The following is a 22222-nucleotide window of genomic DNA, read 5'->3' as shown; positions in this document are numbered from 1 at the left end:
CAAAAAAAAAATATGGTGAAAGTGCTTCCATTATTTATAGAAATGTCAATTTCAGTCCTTATCTGTGGACTAAGAACTAAATATTTTCCCTAATAAGCAACTGGCATGGCTAAACAATAGAAAACTCAGAGTAGAATGTCAGTAGGAGTGGAATTCAAGTGCAAGCCTTCCACCTCTACAGAAACAAGCAGAAAACTGTGAAATCTGACTCACAAGAGAGACACTTTTTTCAGCGGATTAAAATACATACCCCAGAAGCTGATAGCATAAGATCTGGATAGTTTGGTATTACAAATATTCTGCTTACAAACCTAAAGGGAAAGATGGTAACAGTTCAACATTTACATAGCATGAGTGTAAACAAAATACCAAAATAATAGTAAGAGCATCTTTTAAGGTTATACTGTCATCTACTACATACACTTTCAGAAGGCAACAGAAAGACATAAGTTACAGAAAAACAGTAGCTTATCACTTCAAACTAACTGGCAGACAACGTCACTATCTATTAGTCCTGGAAAGATATTCCACATAGAGTAGACCCTCGAGTTACGCGAGGGTTCCGTTCCATGCTCCCTCACGTAACCCGGATTTCGCGTAAGTGGGGGTCCGGCTTTTTCCCTGGGGGAACACATGTTCCGCAGCTGGGGAAGCAGCAGAAAGGTAAGTCTTGGGGTAGTGGGGGCAGCTGGGGAGAGTTAAGCCTGGCAGTGGGTTGGGGCCGTGGGAGGTGGGCAGGGGGCTAAGCCTTGGGGGGATTAGAGCTGCAGGGGGGTGAGGGATGGAGTTGAACTGGAGCTGTGCGTGGGGGTGGTGAGCCAGAGCCCTGTTCAAGTGGTGAGCCAGGCTGCAGGCAGTTTGAACCAGGGCCGCATGCGGGGGGTTTGAACTGGAGCTGTGTACGGGAGCGGTTTGAACCAGGGTGGGGTGTTGAATCAAAGCCTTGCACGAGAATGGTGGGGCCCTGAACCAGTGCTGCACGTTGGGGGTTCAAACTGGGGTGGGAGGATTGAACTGGGGCTGTGCGTGAGGGGTCTGAAACAGAGCGGGGTATTGAGCCAAAGCCACGCGTGAGGGGTGGTAAGCTAGAGCCAGAAGCTGGGGTGAGGCGGGTGAGCAGGAGGTACACGCGGATGGTGAGGGGAGCTGAAGGGGAGGGGGAGAGCCAGGGCTGTGCGGAGCTGGGGGGCGGGGGTTGAGCCAGGGCCAGTGGGGAGCAAGTTAAGCGCAACTGGAAATGGCACATTTCCAGGGTTTACTGTAGGAATCAGGGTCAGTGACATAAGAGCGGAGTCGCACACTCTGGGTTCGCGTACTCCTTACTGTAACACAGGAAGTGCTTACGTTCTTGTATTATAGGAATGCTACTGATGATCACGTTCTGACTAGGGAAGACAGTGTTGTTTGTATGAATGTTTAGTCACTTACATTAGAATGTGCACACAGAATTGGATTTACAAATGGATCTGTATCTCACTCATGGATCAATTATCAACATAAAATTTAAAAATCCCTCAAATACATCAGCGTAGAGTTTGTTTTAATTAGTGATGATATAGTATCAGTGCATGACAGCTCCCCCGCAGCATCTGGGGGCCACCTAAGGCACCAACTATAGGATGAACCTCTCTAATCTAGAACACTCATCTGGCAACACACACAATCCGGCATGATTTTAGTTAGCTGAATGACCACTTATGGATGTGGCCAAGTTTGTTTACAGCCACCAGTCCTGGTTCTCAGTGTTCTGTGCTGTTATGTAGCTGTAACTTACCCCTACGTGTCTTCTAAGAGCACAGTAAGCAGCAGAAGTGTTGGTAATGCTGCTAGACAATATTGACCTCACCTGGTCTGGCAAATTCTCTTGTCCAGCACCAATCAGGTCCCAAGGGTGCCAGATTAGAGAGGTTCAAGCTGAACTCAGTTTTAGGGCAACATTTCATTATTCCTTCACTTTCCTTTCTAGGATAAGCTGCATCCAGCTGGGAACTGCAATAATGTCAAGGAGCGTATAATACTGCAACTTCCACCACGATAGCCTCAGGGTTCTTTTAAAAGAACAAGAACTTCAAAAGTTCCACACCAACCCAGGGGACATGTGCACTAACATAAAATGCTGCCATCAATGCACTGCAAAGGTTAGAACACACGTTTGAATTTTGGTTTTGGTTTGTTTAAAAGGAGGATTCTTTCTTCTGAAAAGGAACAATTTAAAGCCAATTAAAATATCAAGTGAATTTTGCTGATTACGAAGCAGTCACGGCAGGTGCATGGAGATGTAATGCTGCAATTTCAATTATAAAAATAAATTTAAATTAAAATACATGCCCTCCAAAAACAGGAGAACTCAAATGAGAAACAAGCCAGTAAAATTATAAATGCACTGAGTCCCCAAATGAGTTACTATCATAATTAAAAATGAATTTTTAAAAGTGTTTGTGCCAGTTGTATTAAGTGCCATTTTATTGTGGAATTGTTAACGAGTGGTTTGTCCAGGCACAATAGCCCCCACTTATAGCCAATGTTTTTCTTGAACATCAAAACTCTCTGTTCATTATAGATACAACTGTTAATGCAATAAGCAGAGATCAAACACAGCAATGTAAATACACAACAGAAGCCTTGAGTTCAAAGGCTATTTAGAGCTTTGCCAATCTAAAAAGTATGCAGCTTTTAGAGGATGTCTAAAATGTATGCAAATAATTGCTGGCAGTCAAAAGTTATATTAATTAATATTAGTATTGATAAGATATTGAATATCTTATTTAACAGTGTTCTTAGCACTTTGTTAAAACTTTTCAGTAGTTAAATTAGACTGGGCGAAGGTGTGTACAACATATCCAATACAGCACCACTCCCCTGACTCTCTTTCTAAGTCCTGTTCCCAATGACATGCGTTGATACGCTCAACTGCAGGTGAATAGGAACAAGTGAAGAAATAGATCCGAAAGATCATGTGTGTCCCCAAGTAGCGCCACAGCCAGAAAAACAGAAACATGTTTGTGTACAGCAATGTGCAACCCTAGGCAGGGGCATTTCACTGGTGCTCTTCGTGATATGCCTCTAAGGCTAGAATAACGAACAACCTCTGACTATGAGGACGAACGCATACTAATATCAAAACCAAGCTAAATGGAAAGGCAGTGCCCCCTACAGGCAGCTTTGAAACACCAATGCTATTTCCTGCATTTCAGAAGATTTCCATAAAATGTGTCAGATACTTGTCCTCCCTCCTGATTGAAGAGGGGATGCTGGGGCAGGGCAGAAAAACCCTCTTCTGAGCCAGAGATGATAGGTGATTTCCAATTAGGGTACTCTTTTCCCATAGCTCAGGGATCGGCAACCTGCAACTCTGGAGCCGCATGCGGCTCTTTAAGGAGCCATTTGCAGCTCTGAGTGCTGCCACCCGACTCCTCTTGCAGATCTGGAGGCTACTGCCGCTTAAACAAAGCCTGCAGTTAAAACGAAATTTAGTTTTTTTGTTTACGTGGCAGCAGCCTCAGGAGCCCCTGAGCAGTCAGCCACAGCGGGGGGGAAGCTGGCAGGGCAGGCACGTGCTCCACATGGAGAGAGTCAGCCTGTAGGAGAGCTGGTGGGAGGGCCAGCTCAGCCTGCCCCTATCGGAGCCACGCTGAGAAGGAGATGGCAGTGGAGACGAGCAGCAACATATGGAGCTTGTCAGCTGAGGCAGGCTTGGAGCTGAGAGAGGTTAAACCCGGGGTGGGGGGCATGGTTTGAAGGAGTTAAACCTGGGGATGGGGGGCAGGTTTGGGGGTTGAGGTGGGTAAAGCCTGGAGATGGGGTAACAACTTTCTAACTGCTACAAATCATTGTATCTGCACTGTTCTTAAAACAGGGGTGACAAAAAGTACGGTTTGCTGTTATTCATTAAGGACTGTCTCGTATTCACATGCATTGCAACTCTTGAAGGATTGCTTTTGTACCTGAATTTGAAAAAATGGCTCTTCTCGCTATTTCGGTTGCAGGCCCCTGCCCTAACTAATGCTACTGTTGCGATACCAATGAACAGAAAGGCATGGAGCTTTTCCATTCTCTCCAACTATGCACCATTTCCTTCTACTGCTCTCCTCTTTAGCTATCCATGACTTGCAAGCCTCTAACCTCAACACCCAAAGAAGAGAGCAGGGAATGAAAAGGGCACTCTCTTTCTGTTTGAAATTAGGGAGAGGGAGCTCTCTGCTCCCTGTAATCTCCTTTCCTTTGAGCTTTCCCCATGATCTCCCTTGCTTTAAGCTCTGCTCATATCCTCTTCTCCCTACAGTGAGCTCCCCTATATTCTGGCTCACATATTGATTTAGTTATTTATTATGTGTAGCTCCTTAAGAGCCCTAGTCATGGCCCCATTGTGCCAGATGCTGCACAATCACAGGACACAAAGGTGTCCTTTGCTGCAGGCTAAGCTACACCCTGAACTAAAGCACCACAATGTAGGCAGTTTCTTTCACCCAGAATGTAGATTTTGCTCCACGAACAGGAACAACTCTCTCTGGCCAGCCGCTAAACAGGTCTGCAAACTTACTCTCTGTGACCAAGGCAGAAAGATACGATGTTATGCGGTGCTCTAGTCAAACTGACTCGAATCTTTTCATCTCTGTCCGCAGTTAGGATATACTGGTCATCAGGACTCAGTGCCTGTTGATGCAAAACAAGCCCAAATAGCTCTGGATATCCATTGATGCACTGCTTTCAAACAAGTGATTAAACAATAAATCCAAATATGCCAGTTCATGATTTCGAATGTGCCATGCAAGCAATAAGCCACAATTTATGTTTAGAATGAAAGCGCCACGCCTTTTTCATAACAAATAAAGAATTAGTAGCAGAAGGCAGGAATACTGTTGACTTTATCAAAGCCAATAACTTGCAAAAGGAACACAATGAAAGCATTGTATTTAAAAATGGACAAAGCACTAAAATATTGTACTGCCATATTGACAGGTCAGACAGGATGAGCTCATAAACAAATTTCATCTCTAAGTTTTATGATTAATTAAAAAAAAAACAGCTCTTAAAAGTTATGCTATGAGAAGATCTATTCACTGCATCCCCTCTGCAAACTGTTCTCCCTGCCTCTTGCATTTTTGTTCTTATAAGGCCTCAGAAGGGAAGAGAGGCTGATCTTTAGTCTATCTTATCTAAAGCAACTAGAGGGGATTTTTTGAAAGTCATATGAACTGGGCTTAGGAATAACATAATGTTAAAAATCTTCTTTAAGTGGATGGGGAAAGTTTACAGGGAAGCTTCATTCATAAACATACATACCACATCCAAGAGCAGGGATAGGTGCCCAAGCTCAACCTTTCCGGCTTTTTGTGGTTCTGTTATCGAATAAGAAAAGACATCACCAGACTTGTCTGCAACCAGAATCTTATCCTCTGCAGCTGTAATAATCAGAGACGTGCATCTTCTAACAACAGACCTGAAAGGGGGAAGAAAAGGGGGACACAATTAGAGATACTCTAATTAGAGATTCTGACACGGCCATTGAGTCCCTGTTTAGGGCAGGTACCTCTTCTTCCTGAATCATAAGCATGGCCACCTACTCAGATTTCTTCTGACCAAAAAAGTCAGCTCCTGCTATACACACTTTCTCAGAACCTGATCTTTCTGCAGCTGTACACAACTCTTTCTTGTCACTTTTTTCACTATTCGTTTCCTGTAATACTTGTTTTGTGACTCTCGCCAGTTCACATTGCCATAGATCACACACACTGTCACCGCATCAGTTTCAAGGTAACAGTCCCTCTCTGCATTCTGCTCCAGAAATTCCACCCCCCAAGTCTTAGGCCACTAGCTTTACTTGTTTCTGGGCAGAAGCCCAAGTCCCTCCTCTTTCCAAATCAAAGTTCTGGGCTCTAGTATACAGTAGACCCCTGAGATAAGGCACTTGAGTTGCATGTATCTCGGGTTAACATGGCCTGGCACCAGCTCCCTGCCACTCAGAGGACCAGGGAAACTGACCAGCACTGCTGTGCTGGTCAGTTTCCTGGCTCCTGTCAGGGGCGGCAGCTGACTCAGTCACCACTGACAGGAGAGGTTTCCTTGCTCCTGTCAGTGGAGATAGCTGAGATGCTGCCCCTGACAGGAGAGGCTGCCACCCCAACAGGAACGGGGAAACTGATGAGCTTTGCTGCCCTGGTGAGTTTCCTGTCTCTGCAAGTGGAGGGGAGTGGAAAGTCAGGCTGCCACAAGGTTTCCCTAATCCAGTCAGGGGCAGCAGCTGAAAGCCTGACTCTCGGCTGCCACCACTGACAGTGCCGCCCCTGACATGAGCAGGGAACCCTGTCAGAGGCACAGCTTCACCCACTCCTGTCAGGGGAAGCAGCCAAGAGTCAGACTGCTGCCCTTTACAGGAGAGGGGTGGCAGAGCTAAGAGTTAGGCTGCCGCCCCTGACAGGAGCAGGGAAACTGACCAGCACATTAGCACCAGTCAGTTTTCCCTACCTGTGAGCAGCAAGCATCCCAGAGCCAGGCTCTTGGCTGCCCCCTCACTCATGGGAGACAGGAAATTGACCAGCTCTGCTGCGCTGGTCAGTTTCCTGGCTCCCTGAGTTGCATGAATTTTGACTTAACGTGGGGTTGTGTAAGACGGGGGTCTACTGTACTGCAGATCCCCCCAGCAAAGACATCTGACTGAGGCCTGGTCTACATGGCTGACCTATATTTGTATAACTACACTGCACAGATGTGTGAGAAATCCACATCATGGAGCGATGTAGTTATACTGACCTAACTTCCATACAGACAGTGCTATATCAGCAGGAGAGTTTCTCCCCCTGACATAGCTACCACCTGTCATAGAGATGGAAAAAACACCTAAATGCCCCCACAGAGGTGGCCCCCAACTGAGAAGCAGGGGAAAAAAGAGACATTCACCTCACTCCCCTCAAGCCCTACCCCAGAGCCCCACAAAATCTACGAGCCTAGCTCTCGGCAGAAATTCATCCAAAATAATGACAAGAGACAAGCAGACTCTATGGTGAGACTGAACAAAATTCATGAAGAAAAATATAATTTAAACTGTGCCAGCCATAGGGTCACACGTTCTGAAGGTTTGCTTGCACTACAGTTAAGAACTCATGGGTGGCCCATGCCAGCTGACTTGGGCTCACAGAGCTCAGGCTAAGGGGCTGTTTAATTGCAGCATAGAGGTTTGGACTCAGGTTGAAGCCTGGACGCTAGACCTTGTTAACTTGGAGGGACCCAGAGCTCAGGCTGCAGGCGGAGCCCAACTGTTTACTCCACAACGTAACAGAACCTTAGCCCAAAGCCCCTTGAGGCTGAGTCAGTTAGCACAGGGTTTTCAATTGCAGACATATGCTGAGCTGCTAATTAGGCTTCTGTGACCATAATTTTTCCCACAGCCAAAGGAGGACTGATCAGAGAGCGATGATGGGCTCCACCAAGTTACCACTTATCTCAATCGTTAAATTTACTTTTTGCCAGCCTGACCAAAAGAGATTAGAGCACCATGAGATTACCTGTGCACTTGATTGCACCGAGGAATTATGTCATTTCTCCTTCTCTTTGTAGAGGTCACCAGTACAGCAAGAGGCAACAAACACTTTAAAATGGGAAAATGGGTTTGTTGGATGACAACAAGTTGGGCTCCTGGGGAACTAAAGGTCACACAATGGCAGGGGACTCAAGGGCAGAGGTAGTCCTTGAAAGTACTTCAATGCAGTCTTAAGTTTGGTTTTGTGCATGTGGATGTTTGTTTCATTTATGAGGCTATGTTCAACACTAATCACAGGAAAAGGAGAATGACCTTGAGTTAAAGCAATAAAATGGGCGTTCTTTTCTATTTCTAGATCTGCCAAAGGCTTCCTGTGTGCCACTGGGCGAGACACTATAAGTCCATCATCTAAGTCACAGGCAGAAATGATAGGGGGAGAGAGGAATACAATACTATAATACAATTCATCTTTGTATAGGTCGAAACTCTCTTGTCCTGCAAAATCCCTTGTCCAGCAGGACAACGGATGCTGCTGGAGGAGAGAGCATCTGGACCACAGAGCTCCTGGTGTGCAGGGCACAGCAGAGCCCTGCTAGTGGCAGCGATCCCCACTGGCTGCTCACTCTGGGAGCCCCAGGGCAGGGAGCCAGGTTGGGGAACCAAACTACTGGGAACCTGGCTGGGGTTGGGGGGTCTTACTGTGTGGAGCCCAGCCCCAGTCAGGAGCCCCACAGAGGGGCATCAGCTGATGCATGGAGCTCCACCAGCAGCCCCGCAGCAGTGGGGAAACTGGCCAGGGTGGGGGAGCCCAGCAGGAGTGGGGACCCTGTCCAGACAGCCTAGGGGCCTGACATCCGCTTGTCTGGCAAATCCTCTCATTCAAGACCACTCAGGTCCTGGGGGTGCCAGAAGACGGAAGTACACCCTGTAGATGGGACAAGTATCTTCAGCAATCAATATAAGTGGAAACTTCATTTGACACAACTTTGCTTTTGAAAAGCCCTGGGTGTATCACAAACTATCACAAGCAGCAGATAGATTTATTACACGAGGACCTCTAGTGGACAAGCAAGAGATTGTACTTCTTTCAAAGGGGGTCAGGGGATTGGAGAATAGAGCTAATGTAATGCCGGACTTGTATGTAAAGACAGATTTTTAGGGAACTGATGGAGGTTGTTCCAAGATCTTCTCTCCCACAAAACTATCTTGGATTATGTTGGCAATGGTGTTCATTAATAGATGTGTGGTTCTTTAAGTGTTAGTGTTCACACAGAGCAGAGAGGGTGCTGTTTATAAATATCCAAAAGATAATTTTTGTAATAAGTAAATAGATATTGTTCCCCTACATCCTTGGCCAAAAACTTGACTTTCCAATGATAGTTTGCTTAACATCTAAATGGGTTTCTGCAGGAAAGAAAGGATGTGAATCAAAATGAAGTAAAATTGAAAATTTTGAAAGAAGCTTGTAAAGTACAAACATAACTTCTAGATTAACCTCTTAAGATTGATCCTCCCTTCCACTAAAAATAAATTCACTCAAGCAAGTTCGAGGTAAGAGACAGAAGCCAGTAGTAATAAACACCTGTGTCCCAAATCCTGCCATTTTAAAACTGTAAATATCAGCAATTACTCTAATTTATTATACATCAACACTCATTATCCTGTGTCCCTACCTGACACTAAGGCATTCCCAGCAAGGCTTAGTCCGAAAAAGAATCAGACGTTTATTGTCATCAGTCAAAGCAAAATAATTTCCTGATGAGGAGAAGGCAAAAGCAAGAATACAATCACTTGCTTTAACTGCTGGCTGTCCATCCTGTCTAAAATACAGAAAGGAGAAAATGGTTTATTCGTGAACAGACAACTTTAAGCATATTTATTTAAATGGCTTATAAGAGAAACTTGTAATTAAAATGCCACCAGCAAGCAGTACAAAGTAACATTTTAAAAATATATCATGTTTCACTGATGAAAATTACTAGCTTAATGTGAATATTAATGCAGAAAAAAGCATGGTAAAGATTTGTTTTGTGAGCAATTATGCATTTCACACCTAAAACGACTGCATCCATATCCCATTAAAGTTAATTGTAAAACAAATTAATTCCAAAAAGTGACAGGCAAGATCTTGCATCTAGATCTACCAAAGCAGATTCTGACATCCTTTCAGCCATTCTGATGAAATCAATGGACATCTGAAAAGTGATCCAATGTTTTTAATGGCATAATATTATTAATTAAATCCTATATATGAGGATTTATCTAAATTTGGTATGAACCATGCTTTTGAATTTAAAGAGAAAATTTTACCCTAACTAAATTTACAATGTTAGATGTAAATTACACTTATTCAAAAGAAAATAATTAAAACCATATCTAGAGGGGTATAGTCAACTTCAAACCTAGCTTCAGAATATGAAGTTCAAGTACTATTCGCGTGCGTACATACGCATGGAACCCTTGTGAATGCTGAGACCCTACTGTGTCTGTGTGTGTGGGGAAGCGGCCGCTTGAGACTAATTGAGTTTGCAAACATTAAGTTTGTGAATGCTGAGACCCTACTGCATACATGTATGTTTTTGTAGCTTTACTATTAGCCTTTCTTATTGTGAAAGATTGTCTCTCCCGCTACTGTGGAAAGAACGTAAATCAATTATAGGAAAGACATCAATATGGTCATGTCTACACTAGCAAGCTCTTTTGAAATATCCAGGAGAGCTTTTACACACAAAAAGCATTATTTCAAAATTAAATCAAAAGAACATGATGCTTCTTTCTAAAGACGACGTGTAGATGCTCCTCAGGCCCTTTTATTCGAAAAAGCAGTCCTCATGGCCCCTGATTTTTCAACCCCTGGCCTATTCTTTTGAAATAGCAGGGACTATATGGACACTGTCTTTCAAAAGAGCAGATCACTCTTTTGTTCCGCTTTTTTGTGTGAGGATGCTCTCTTTTGAAATAAGTTCTTTTGGAAGAGATCTTGCAGAAGGATTTATTTTGAAAGATCGCTGTAGTGTAGACATAGCCAATCTGATTACAAGTGTGCTGAGATCTGTGCTTACAGCCCTGGATATAGAATCAAAATCTAAGTGTCCAGTGGAAACACAGAGACTGACTATGGATAAAGTACTGTCCAGTGTTTAAAGTAAAACTAAAAGATAGCTTTCTCCACACACACACACACACACACACACACACACTTTTAAATTCTTGTAAGTTTAGATAATAAAAATCACATAGAAATGTTAACTTTCCATGTTCCTTTTAACTATCCACTGTCATACCCTCCAAGCAAGAGTAAAGCTAAAAATACATAAGTTAGTAAAAAAGAGGACAACACAATGAGAAATTAAGCCACTTGTCTCATATTATTATGCACTCCTAATTTATGCATTTTATTCTATTTGACACCACATGAGAGGAAGTAATGTATTCTCTGAAACAGGAGTAAAGAATTGATACAAATTCTCTCACCCTGTGCCTTCTTGAGACTTCTTGCCTGCAGTGATGCAGTCATACGTGAAGAGATCATCAGCACTGGAAAGAAAAAGGTTAACAAAACAAAATCACTCTTTTCCCATGGAGAGTGCAGATTTATCTGTAATGCACCAGACTATATACCTTACCATGTTTCCTTCCCTCTCCTGCTTCAACTCCCCCTTGGTACCCCAAAGACCTTTCCAGATTACTTAACAGTTGTTGAAGTTTGGCACCTCATATCCCAGATGCAAACCAACCAGAAGCTGTTAGTTGAAAGGAAAGCAACTGTGATTCTTTCCAGTGAAAAACTGAGAAATTTATTTCCACTAGTTTCTCAATCATATTTGCCATCTGCACTTGAATCTCTGTTTTGGCATTTACTGTGACTACAGGAAAAAATGTGACAAGCACAAACTAGCTCTGTGCAAGCTGCCAGGAAGCATAAAGACTGGTAAGTTTAAAATTGTGCTCTCTGTATGTGAACAATTTGTGTAACAAACGTGACTGGAGATTGAGAAATCAAGGCCTTGCTTAGGATCACACATGAATGCTTATTTACCTCATCTTCCATACTCTCTACCTAGCCCTTGGAAGAAGCTCCTTCTCAGGTTGAACCTCTCATCCATCACTCTCAGGATGTGATCGGTGCTGAACAAGAGAATTTGCTGGACCATGGGAGGATAATATTGTCTAGCAGCATCAACACTTCCACTGCTTACCGGGCTCTTAAAAGATATTTAGGGGGAAATTATAAATAAATAACAGCACAGACAAGACTGGTGACTAAACAAACTTTATGGGAACATAGGAAACTTGGCCCCTCCCATGATAAGTGGTCCTCCAGCTAACTAAAATCATGCCAGATTACACGTTGCTGGTCAAGAGTGTTCTGGACTAGAGAGGTTCAACCTGTACTCAAGTAAAATGCAATAAGAACACAAAGTAAGCATACTGGTTCACCCAGTGGTGTAGTTATTGCAAGAGTGTAATGTGGAAACAAAAAAGCAGTCAAGTAGGTAAAGACTAACAAAATAATTTATTAGTTGATGAGCTTTCATAAGACAGATCCACTTCCTCAGATCATAGCCATACCAGAGCAGACTCAATATACGAAGCACAGAGGTCCAAAAATTATTAAGGCTGACAGATCAGAAAAATTGTTATCAAGGTTGGCAAAACAGATAGAAGAGCAGAAAGAGTGGGATGAGGGGTGGGGAAGTTAAGTGTTAAGTCAAACATCAAAGTACATGAAAGAGTCCTTATAATGGGTCAGGTGGTTGCTGTCCCTGTTCAAACCCTGTGTTAATGTGTTGAATTTGAATATGAATATCAGTTCCAAACATTCTCTTTGTAGACGGTTGTTAAAGTCTCTCTTCTTCAGAACACAAACTCTCAGGTCTGTCAAAACAAAAAGCAGTCAAGTAGCACTTTAAAGACTAGCAAAATAGTTTATCAGGTGAGCTTTCGTGGGACAGACCCACTTCTTCAGACCATAGCCATGCCAGAACAGACTCAATATTTACGGCACAGAGAACCAAAAACAGTACTGGACACTACAGTACTAATCAAGGATGGCCTGATCAGTACCACACTACTGAAAACCTACTGATCGTTATACTTACCTACACCCTTCTAGCTTCCATCCTGCACACATAACTAGGTCCATTGTTTACAGTCAAGCTCTTAGATACAATCGCATTTGCTCTGATCCAACTGACAGAGACCAAAAACTACAAGATCTTTACCAAATATTCATAAATCTGAATTACCCACCAAGAGAAGTAAAAAAGCAAATCAACAGGGCCAGAGGAATAGCCAGAGACCAGCTACTCCAAAAAAGCCAAGAACAGAACACCATTGGTCATCACTTACAGCCCCCAGCTCAAACCACTGCAACAAATTATTAAAGACCTACAACCTATCCTTAATCAGGATGCCACACTCCAGAAGGCCCTAGGTGACATGCCTGTTCTCTCCTACAGACAACCTCCAAACCTTATGAGGATCCTCACAAACAGCCAGAGTCTATACCCCAGGAACACCAGTCCTGAAACCTTTCCCTGCAACAAAGCCCGCTGCCAGCTTTGTCCACATATCTTCTCTGGAAATACCATCACTGGACCTAACCAGGTTACTCACAGAATCATGGGCACTTTCTCATGCTCCTCAGCTAACATCATATATGCCATCACATGCCAACAATGCCCAGATGCTTTGTATTTTGGACAGACTTCTAACTCCCTTAGACAAAGGGTTAATGGGCACAAAACAGACATCAAAACACTCCAGATCCACAAACCAGTTAGTCAACATTTTAATGGAATGGGGCATTCTGTTAATGACTTAAGAGTATGTGTGCTACTGAAAAAAAATTTTCCCACCACTATTCAAAGAGAAACAGACGAGCTATGTTTTATATTCAAATTTGGCACATTAACACGTGGTTTGAACCGGGATGGGAATTTTCTGAGTCAGTATAGGGGCCCATCTACATACTTGGCTTAATCTAATTCTTGACCTTTCCCCCCGACACCCCTCCACTCTCTGATTTGATCCCCTTGATCATCTTTTTCTGATTTGTCCTCCTTGCTGACTGTTTTTGGTTCTCTGTGCCTTCAATATTGAGTCTGTTCTGATATGGCTATGGTCTAAAGAAGTGGGTCTGTCCCACAAAAGCTCACCTAAAATTATTTTGCTAGTCTTTAAAGTGCTACTTGACTGCTTTTTGTTTTGATAGTATATAGACTAGCACGGCTCCTTCTCAGGTCTGTGTTTGTCTCAGGTTTGTGTTCTGGAGAAAAGAGACTTTAACCACCATCTACAGACCCCAGAATGGCCCCTGGGGGACAGCACTATTTACTTTTCCTCATTCTGAAAACTGACTGTTTATATCTACCCTTTGTTTCCTGTCTTTTATTAGTTACCAGTCCATAAGAAGGCCTTCCTTCTTATCCCTTGACAGCTTACTTTGCTTAGGAGTTTTTGGTGCGGGACCTTATGAAAGGCTTTCTGGAAATCTAAGTACACTATATTCACTGGATCCTCTTTGCTATATGGTCATTAGCGTTCTCAAAGAATACTTGTAGAGTGGCGAGGCATGAGTTTCCTTTACAAAAATAGTGCGCGCTCTTCTTCAACGATTTGTGTTTATCTATGGGATCACCCTCTGTAGAGCCCTTTTAAATAACTGGCATCACAATATTTTCCAGTTATTTAGTACAGTAGGGGTGCGTCTACACTAGCCGGCTACTTCGAAGTAGCTGGCACAATGTCGAAATACCACGCGTTGCGTCTACATGCGGCATGTGCTATTTCGACGTTGAAATTGAAGTTAGGCGGTGAGACGTCGAAATCGCTATTCCCATTCGAAGATGGGAATAGCACCCTACTTCGATGTTCAAGGTCGAAGTAGGACATGTGTAGACGATCCACGTCCTGCTACTTCAAAACAGCGGGGTCCTCCATGGTGGCCATCAGCTGAGGGGTTGAGAGACGCTCTGTCCAGTCCCTGTGAGTCTCTATGGTCACCGCATGCAGCAGCCCTTAGCCCAGGGCTTCTCGCTGCTGCTGCTGCAGCTGGGGGTCCATGCTGCATGCACAGGGTCTGCAACCGGTTGTCAGCCCTGTGGATCTTGTGCTGTGCAGGGCAAGTGTGTCTGGGAGGGGCCTTTTAAGGGAGCGGCTTGGGGCTTTGCTGGCCCCTTATTTCAACAGGGAGCGCTTGTGCGTGTGGGCGCTCCACATTTCCTTCCGGGGTGGCTCCTTTTGATATTCCCCGTCGCTACTTCTATGTTGAACATTGATGGCACCAGCCCTGGAGGATGTGTAGACAATATGCTTCGAAGTAGCCAATTTCGATGTCCTTACTTCGAAATCGGCTACTTCGATGTAGTGTGCTAGTGTAGATGTAGCCCCACTGATTTAAATGATAGATTGCAGACTATAATAAGTAGTTCTGCAATTTCACATTTGGGTTCTTCCTAACCTTAAGTGAATACCATCTAGTCCTGGTGACTTACTACTGTTTCTCAATTAGTTCCAAAACCATTTCTTGTGAGAGTTCATTCTGGGCCAGTTCCTCAGATCTGTCACTGAGAAAAAATGGCTCAGGTTTGGGAATCTCCCTCACATCCACAGCAATAATAATCCTGCAAACAATTCATTTAATTTCTCTGCAATGGCCTTACTGTCCGTGAGTGCTCCTTGAGCACCTTGATCATCCAGTGGCTTGCACTGGTTGTTTAGCAGGATTCCCGCTTCTGGTCTACTCGAGAAAAAAAGTACTATTGCTTTTTGTGTCTCTGGCTAGCTGTTGTTCAAGTTCTTTTCGGCCTCCCTTATATTTCGAACTTCATTTGCCAGAGCGTATGCTCCTTTATATTTTGCTCACTAGGATTTAATTTTTACTTTCTAAACAATACATTTTTGCCTCTCACTGAGGCTATGTCTACACTAGAAGCATCTGTCCACAGAAGTGTCTGTCGGAAGAGATGTTCCAACAAAACTTCTGTCGACAGATCGTGTCTACATATAAATGTGGATCCATCTATGGATCCAACTCTGTCGACAAAGGCCGCCCCCGCCCCGGTGCACCTACATGGCTTTTTTGTTGACAGTTTGTGTCAACAAAATGCATTTTGTGTGCAGACACTTCAAAGGTTTTGTAGACAAAACCTGAGTTTTATAGACAAAACTCTCTAGAGTAAACATAGCCTGATTTTTTTACTTTGTTGTTTAGCCACAGTTTTAGGCCCCAATCCTTTAAACACTTGAGTTCAGCTGTAATTGGACAGACATGAGCAATGCCCACTAGTTCTACTAGTTAAATTAGTTATAGCCATATAGTTAAGCATCAGTGGCTACGGTTACACTACAGTGCTCTGTCAGCAGAAGTCACTGTTGGGAGACTTTTCCTGACAAAATTTCTGTTGACACAGTGCAGCCACACACAAACGCCAATTGGGAGAGGTCACCGCTCTGTCAACAGCTACGCTGTCGACAAAACAGGCACCTGGAAGCACAGCATACAAGGCTGCCCATTTTTGTGGATGTCTGGTCTGTTGAAAGAAGACACCCCACCCACCCCCAAGCAACCAGTTTTTTGCCAACAGAATCTGCTAACAGCAGTGTTATGCCTCAAAGCTTTGAGGCAGAATGCTGCCAGCGAAAATGCTGAGTTTTGTCCAGATATCAATGACAAACGCATTTTGTGTGTGCATGTGCCACAAGTTTTGTTGACAAAACCGGGGTTTTGCCCACAAAACATGCTAGTGTAGCTGCAGCCAGTGTGCATTCATTTGCTAGATACAGGATGAACCTGAGTAGAGTGTATTATCAGTTGTACTATCTTCTCTGTTGTCAGAGTTCCTCTCTCTCACCATGAGAGAAAAACACTTAAGATGCAGCAACGGAGGGTCCTGTGACACCTTATAGACTAACAGAAAAGTTTAGAGCATGAGCTTTCGTGAGTTAACTCACTTCTTCAGATGCTGGTCCTGGAAATCTGCAAGATCCAGACTAACACGGCTACCCCTCTGATATTTAAGATGCAGTGTGACAGAAAATTACAAACAAGTGTAGCAGACTCAGAGGATACTTTGGCACATGAGGGTACTTACCACTAACTTTTTAAAGTTTTGAGTTTCAAGGACAAGGTGTCTCTTTTGGTTTGTCACTATCCCTTCAAAAGTATCCAGACATATTTTGCATTAGCAAGGTGCAAGAACAAGCAGCACGTAGCCCTAGTCTGATACAGTTACGCAGTCCATAGGGATACACTCAGCTTGGGTCGGGAACTTGCCTTGAAAACATTACTGGCTTTAAAGGGACCGAAATGCCCATGGAGCCAAGGGGGCAGGGCAGAGCTCAAGCAGTGGGGAGCTCCCTACGCAGCCAGCTCACTGGACAGCGTGGGAGTTAAGGCTTCAGGGTTAGGGTTAGGGTTAGGGTTAGGGTCAGGGTCAGGGTCAGACTCTCGCGCTGCCGTGACCCGGGACACGCACTGACCTGGGCTCCTGATAGCGAGCTGCTAGAAAGCTGCTCCCGCCGCTGGCGGCCATCAAGGCCCCGCAGAGCGCCAGCCCCGGCCCGCGGCCTCCAGCCCCCGCCGCTTCCATGCGGACAGCCGCCCACGTTCACAACCGCCAGCCGCGATGTACAGAGCCGGTACAGAATCGGCGCGGATTGTAGACGTCACAACATAGCGAGCGCTGATCAATGACGTAAAGGGTGCCGCACGCCCAGCACCCAGAGGACCTGCGCCTGCGCGGTAACACAGGACGTGACGGGCCGCTGATGGCTGGAGAAGCAGCGCGCCCTAGGCATACGTGGGCTAGGCTGCTCGAGGATTCGGCCCTGGTCTCCCGGGGGGGGGGGCGGGGGGTCATTTCCCAGCGCGCACGCGTGTGCGAAGTGCGGCGGTGGCGGTGGCGGGGGGGTCTTGCTGTAGCACCTATTGGAGGCCGGGGTATAACGGGGCGGGAGGTGTCAGATACTTTCTGTCTATCGCTAGAGTGGCTGCGGGTCCTCCCCGGCCCTGAGCCTCTTCATGGCGGCAGGTGCCAAGGGGTTGGCTGGGCGGGGGATCCTGGAGGTCTCCTGCGAAGGGGCAAGTGAGCGGCGATGCTCTGCGTGCTGCAGGGACGCAGCGCACTCAGACCCCAGCCCTGGTGCACGGACAGCTAGACAGCAGGATCATCGTCAGCCCTTGGGATCTTGCACCAGTTGGCTGCACTTGCAGCCCTGAGCTCCCCTTCCACCTGTAACTCTGTGCCCTGACTCCTGCATCCCCACACCCTGCCCTGAACTCCCCAACGTGGCTTGACTCTTGCACCCGCTACCCTGTGCCCCCCACACCTCCCAACTCCTTGCTTTGACTCTTGCAACACCCACAACCCAGCTCCTTTCCCTGATTTCTGCATCCCCCACATCCTGTAGCCCTTCTGCCATGAAGTGCCTATGATGGGTGTTGTCACAAAAGATCCCTTGTAATGTTCCCTGGTGTGCTGATCACCCACCTTATTGCTCTTTGGGGCTTCATGAATCCTCTTTCCAGCTGAGTCAGATACTATGGTCTCCCCCAGCTAAAGTACAGAGTTGGGGTTACCACCCCCCTACAGAACAATGCAGACACTGTTTAACCACAGCTCTGGGTGGAAGCAGTTCTAGGGCACAGCATCCACTCAGGGAATCAACCCCCCAGAAGGAATCAAAACCCCAAATAAATGTGTGTCTCTCTGGCTACGTCTACATGTGTACGCTACTTCGATGAATAACGTCTACACGTCCTCCAGGGCTGGCAACGTCGACGTTCAACTTTGACGTTGGGCAGCACCACATCGAAATAGGCGCTGCGAGGGAACGTCTACACGCCAAAGTAGCACACATCGAAATAAGGGTGCCAGGAACAGCTGCAGACAGGGTCACAGGGCGGACTCAACAGCAAGCCGCTCCCTTAAAGGGCCCCTCCCAGACACAGTTGCACTAAACAACACAAGATCCACAGAGCCGACAACTGGTTGCAGACCCTGTGCATGCAGCATGGATCCCCAGCTGCAGCAGCAGCAGCCAGAAGCCCTGGGCTAAGGGCTGCTGCACACGATGACCATAGAGCCCCGCAGGGGCTGGAGAGAGAGCGTCAACCCCTCAGCTGATGGCCGCCATGGCGGACCCTGCTATTTCGATGGTGCGGGACGCAGATCGTTTACACGTGCCCTACTTCGACATTCAACTTCGAAGTAGGGCGCTATTCCCATCCCCTCATGGGGTTAGCGACTTCGACGTCTCACCACCTAATGTCGATTTCAACTTCGAAATAGCGCCCAACACGTGTAGCCGTGACGGGCACTATTTCGAAGTTGGCGCCGCTACTTTGAAGTAGCGTGCACGTGTAGACACGGCCTTTGTGCAAAAGATTTCCATGGGGAGGGCTAATTAGGTAAGCTCCCTTTAGCAATGAAAGGGAGATATGCACAGTGGTAGCTCTCCCTAGGTAACTACACTGGGTTTGATTATAAAAAGTTTATTAAACAAAACAGTACCATTTACAAAACAAAAAAACAGTCAAGTAGCACTTTAAAGACTAACAAAATAATTTATTAGGTGAGCTTTTGTGGGACAGACCCACTTCTTCAGACCATAGCCATACCAGAATAGACTCAATATTTAAGGCATAGAGAACCAAAAATAGTAATCAAGGTTGACAAATCAGAAAAAAAAATATCAAGGTGAGCAAATCAGAGAGCAGAGGGGCGGGGCGGGGGGAGTCAAGAATTAGATTAAGCCAAATATGCAAAAGAGCCCCTATAGTGTCCCAGAAAATTTGCATCCCACTGTGTCAAATTTGAATATGAAAGAGAGTTCAGCAGTCTCTCCAAAGCAGTGTGAAAATTCTTCTTCAATAAGATGCAAACTCTTAAGTCATTAACAGAATGGCCCACTCCATTAAAATGTAGACTAACTGGTTTGTGGATCAGGAGTGTTTTGATGTCTGTTTTGTGCCCACTAACTCTTTGTCTGAGAGAGTTTGAAGTCTGTCCAATATACAAAGCATCTGGGCATTGTTGGCACATGGTGGCATATATGATGTTAGTTGAGGAACATGAGAACGCGGTTACAGATAATGACAAGCGGATCAAAATGAGTTACCCAATCAATAGAGGAAAAACAGCTAATTCTGTTCTCCTAAAAATCTAATTACTTGTAAGATCTTACCCTAAAGAATTACTTTATATCAGGTGAAATCTTCAGATCAGAAATGATCATAATCAGACCTGGGCCGCCTGTAAAGTTCTCAGTATTCCTTAGGGCACCAGGCAATTTCCCAGGCAGGCTCAAGACAAAGATAGAGCTGGCTGAAGACCAAAGATGAAGGAACCCGCAGAGCCCCTTTAGGGAATTCCATTGTTCCCTTGGTGCAACATTATACTCCAAGATGGAGACTGTCACGTGGTTGCTCATCCACCTAAGTCTTGTCTAGGCAATCAGCCATTGCCTGTGTGTTGGAATCCATGTTCACAGACAAGATCCTTGGATGTGAATTGACACCCATTACTGCTATCCCCTCCCAAGCCATACTGTCACTATAGGGAGTTACTCCGTCCTCACAGAAGTCCAGGAGAGCCACTATGCCACCTAGATTCATGTTCTCACCTACAAAGAACTGGTAATGTTTGAAGTTTGCAAGAATGTGTTTGTCTTATTCTGCAGCCCCTGTCCTAAAAGCCTTTACTCTGTCTGGCTTGTGTTCCTCAAGTTTGGCTTTGATTTCTTCATGTAGTCCTTGATGTACGTCTTGTAGGACTCTTTTGTAAAGCTGTTGCCTGAAGATGATGATTCATTACTATATCAACACCAGTGATAACTGTGGGATCTACTCATTCTTCAGTGCTTTTAGAGGAGGCATTGCCACCATTTAAAGAATCAGCAATCTGACCCTCTCTTCTGGTAACCATCTTCCCCTCCATGTCCAAGCACAGCCCATCAGACATCTCCTACATATTGCAGATATTGGAGAATATCTCATCCTGGCTGAAGCAGTCCAGGTGGGCGATCATGGTAGCGGCACAACTGGATCGTTGCGCAGGGAGCAACCCGAGAGTGGGAGGGAGCAAAGCAGAAAGGGCAATAGGGTAGTCACGCTGCCTATTGACGTGTGTACAGAGACCAACGTTTGGAATGCATATATGCCAACAATACTTAGAATTTCAACTACAAAAATTACACATGCATAAAAATAGGATTTACAGATCCAGGAGGTTACAACATTTAAAATGGCCGGCCACAAGCCACCTTTCATTCAAAGTAGTTCTGAGTTACACATATTTACGTTCATAACCCATTTTCCATGAAGCATGGGGATGGGGGTCTGTTACACACACACACCAACCCCCTGCTCTGAGGCCCTCCTGCACTCCATCCCACACTTAAAATTTCTCACAGGTTCTATCATGTCATAACAACCCCAGCTGTGGACAATACTGGTAAGAAATTTGTGACTCTCACCCTGGAACAATCTAATATTTTAAAACTTCATCTTTTGTTTTTGGAGACCAAGCCAAACCTGGAGAGCTGGTAACCTTATTTGCTATCTCCCAGTGGAGACTTTTTTCCCCTTATTATTTCCCCTGTTCAGTATAGTGCAACTTTAAGCCTCAGTCCTACAATAAATTGCAGGTAGTTTGGGTAGCATATACCAATGGTAAATTCCTAAGAGGCTTTATGGAATAAGAGCAGAGGTGACGGTAAGGAGGCACAATCCAGTGGCAGCTCCAGCAATAGTTGGCTGAGTTGTGGCAAAAGTCAGCCGTGGGCTATTTAAAGAATTGGTAGGGACCTGGGTTGCAATAGGGCCGTGCCTGTAAGAAATGTAAGTTACTTTCACCCCAAGTAAGAGCTAAATAATGACAGAAATTATAGTGCTGGGGTCATTCATTTCTGTGCCAAAGATTTCAAAATTCTACATGTTTTGGCAAAATATTGCAGTAACACACTACTTGCAACTATTTTGGTAAATTATGTACACTGTAAGTCAGAATAACTACTTCCAGATCTGAAGAAGTGAGTCTGCCCCTTGAATGCTCATCACCTAAAAATTTATTTTGTTAGTCTTTAAAGTGATTTTTTTGTTTTGTGAAGATACAGACTCACATGGCCACCCCTCTGTAACTAATAACTATTAAGCATTTCCTAAACACATGAAAATTAAGTTATAAACACTTGGTAACTGCGACCCTCAATTCTAGTTAAAATAATGATTTTTGTTTAAATTACATTCCAGAACACCAAACAGCCAAAAAAAAAGTAGAATGTCATTTTAAATTGCTCAGACTTTCACACATGGAAGCTGTACAGTTTTGCATTGTCATATACATTGTTCTGGACCTGGCTGAGTACTTGGAGAAGTGCTTGGTTGCAATTATCCTGACATTTTATTGGCTGCTTGGTAAATGTTTTATTTGCTCTTAACTCTTCTTATTTTTAAAATGGGTAAGCAAAATAATTCCTGAGCTGCATGCCGCTCAGACACAGGAAAAAAGAGAGAAAGTACATAGATGAACATCATGCTGGTAATGTAGGGGCCTGAAAAGGTTTGCAGATATTATACTCCTGGGGAAATTTTAAAAATGGGAACAGTTAACTAACAGGAACTGGAGGCACTGAGATCAATTAACTAGCAATATCAATTCTAAAATGTTTACTAGACAGGGTTGCTTCATTTGTGCCTCTAGTCTGCCTCATGTATTATCAAAGAGCCCTTCTCTTACA

The 22222-nt window shown here is 44.7% G+C and overlaps 1 protein-coding gene and 1 pseudogene across 1 annotated transcript in view; both read right to left on the bottom strand.

Annotated features, from left to right (window-relative positions):
- Positions 1 to 17116, bottom strand: part of WDR4 (WDR4 tRNA N7-guanosine methyltransferase non-catalytic subunit) — a 33346-nt gene extending 16230 nt beyond the window's left edge. The window contains exons 1-6 of the mRNA XM_074983410.1: positions 16964 to 17116; positions 10952 to 11014; positions 9151 to 9297; positions 5284 to 5440; positions 4541 to 4653; positions 251 to 311 (exon numbers count right to left, since the gene is read on the bottom strand). Coding sequence (XP_074839511.1) covers positions 251 to 311; positions 4541 to 4653; positions 5284 to 5440; positions 9151 to 9297; positions 10952 to 11014; positions 16964 to 17073 — 651 coding nt within the window. The 5' untranslated portion in view covers positions 17074 to 17116. The remainder of the gene's footprint in view (positions 1 to 250; positions 312 to 4540; positions 4654 to 5283; positions 5441 to 9150; positions 9298 to 10951; positions 11015 to 16963) is intronic.
- Positions 17117 to 19919: 2803 nt separating this feature from the next.
- On the bottom strand, positions 19920 to 20511 carry LOC142010229 (translationally-controlled tumor protein homolog pseudogene; annotated as a pseudogene).
- Positions 20512 to 22222: the final 1711 nt, after the last annotated feature.

Source organism: Carettochelys insculpta, chromosome 1, assembly GCF_033958435.1.
Source record: "Carettochelys insculpta isolate YL-2023 chromosome 1, ASM3395843v1, whole genome shotgun sequence".
Lineage (NCBI taxonomy): Eukaryota > Metazoa > Chordata > Testudines > Carettochelyidae > Carettochelys > Carettochelys insculpta.
Note: the sequence above shows the minus strand (reverse complement) of the source record. Positions and strands in the feature narration are given on the sequence as shown.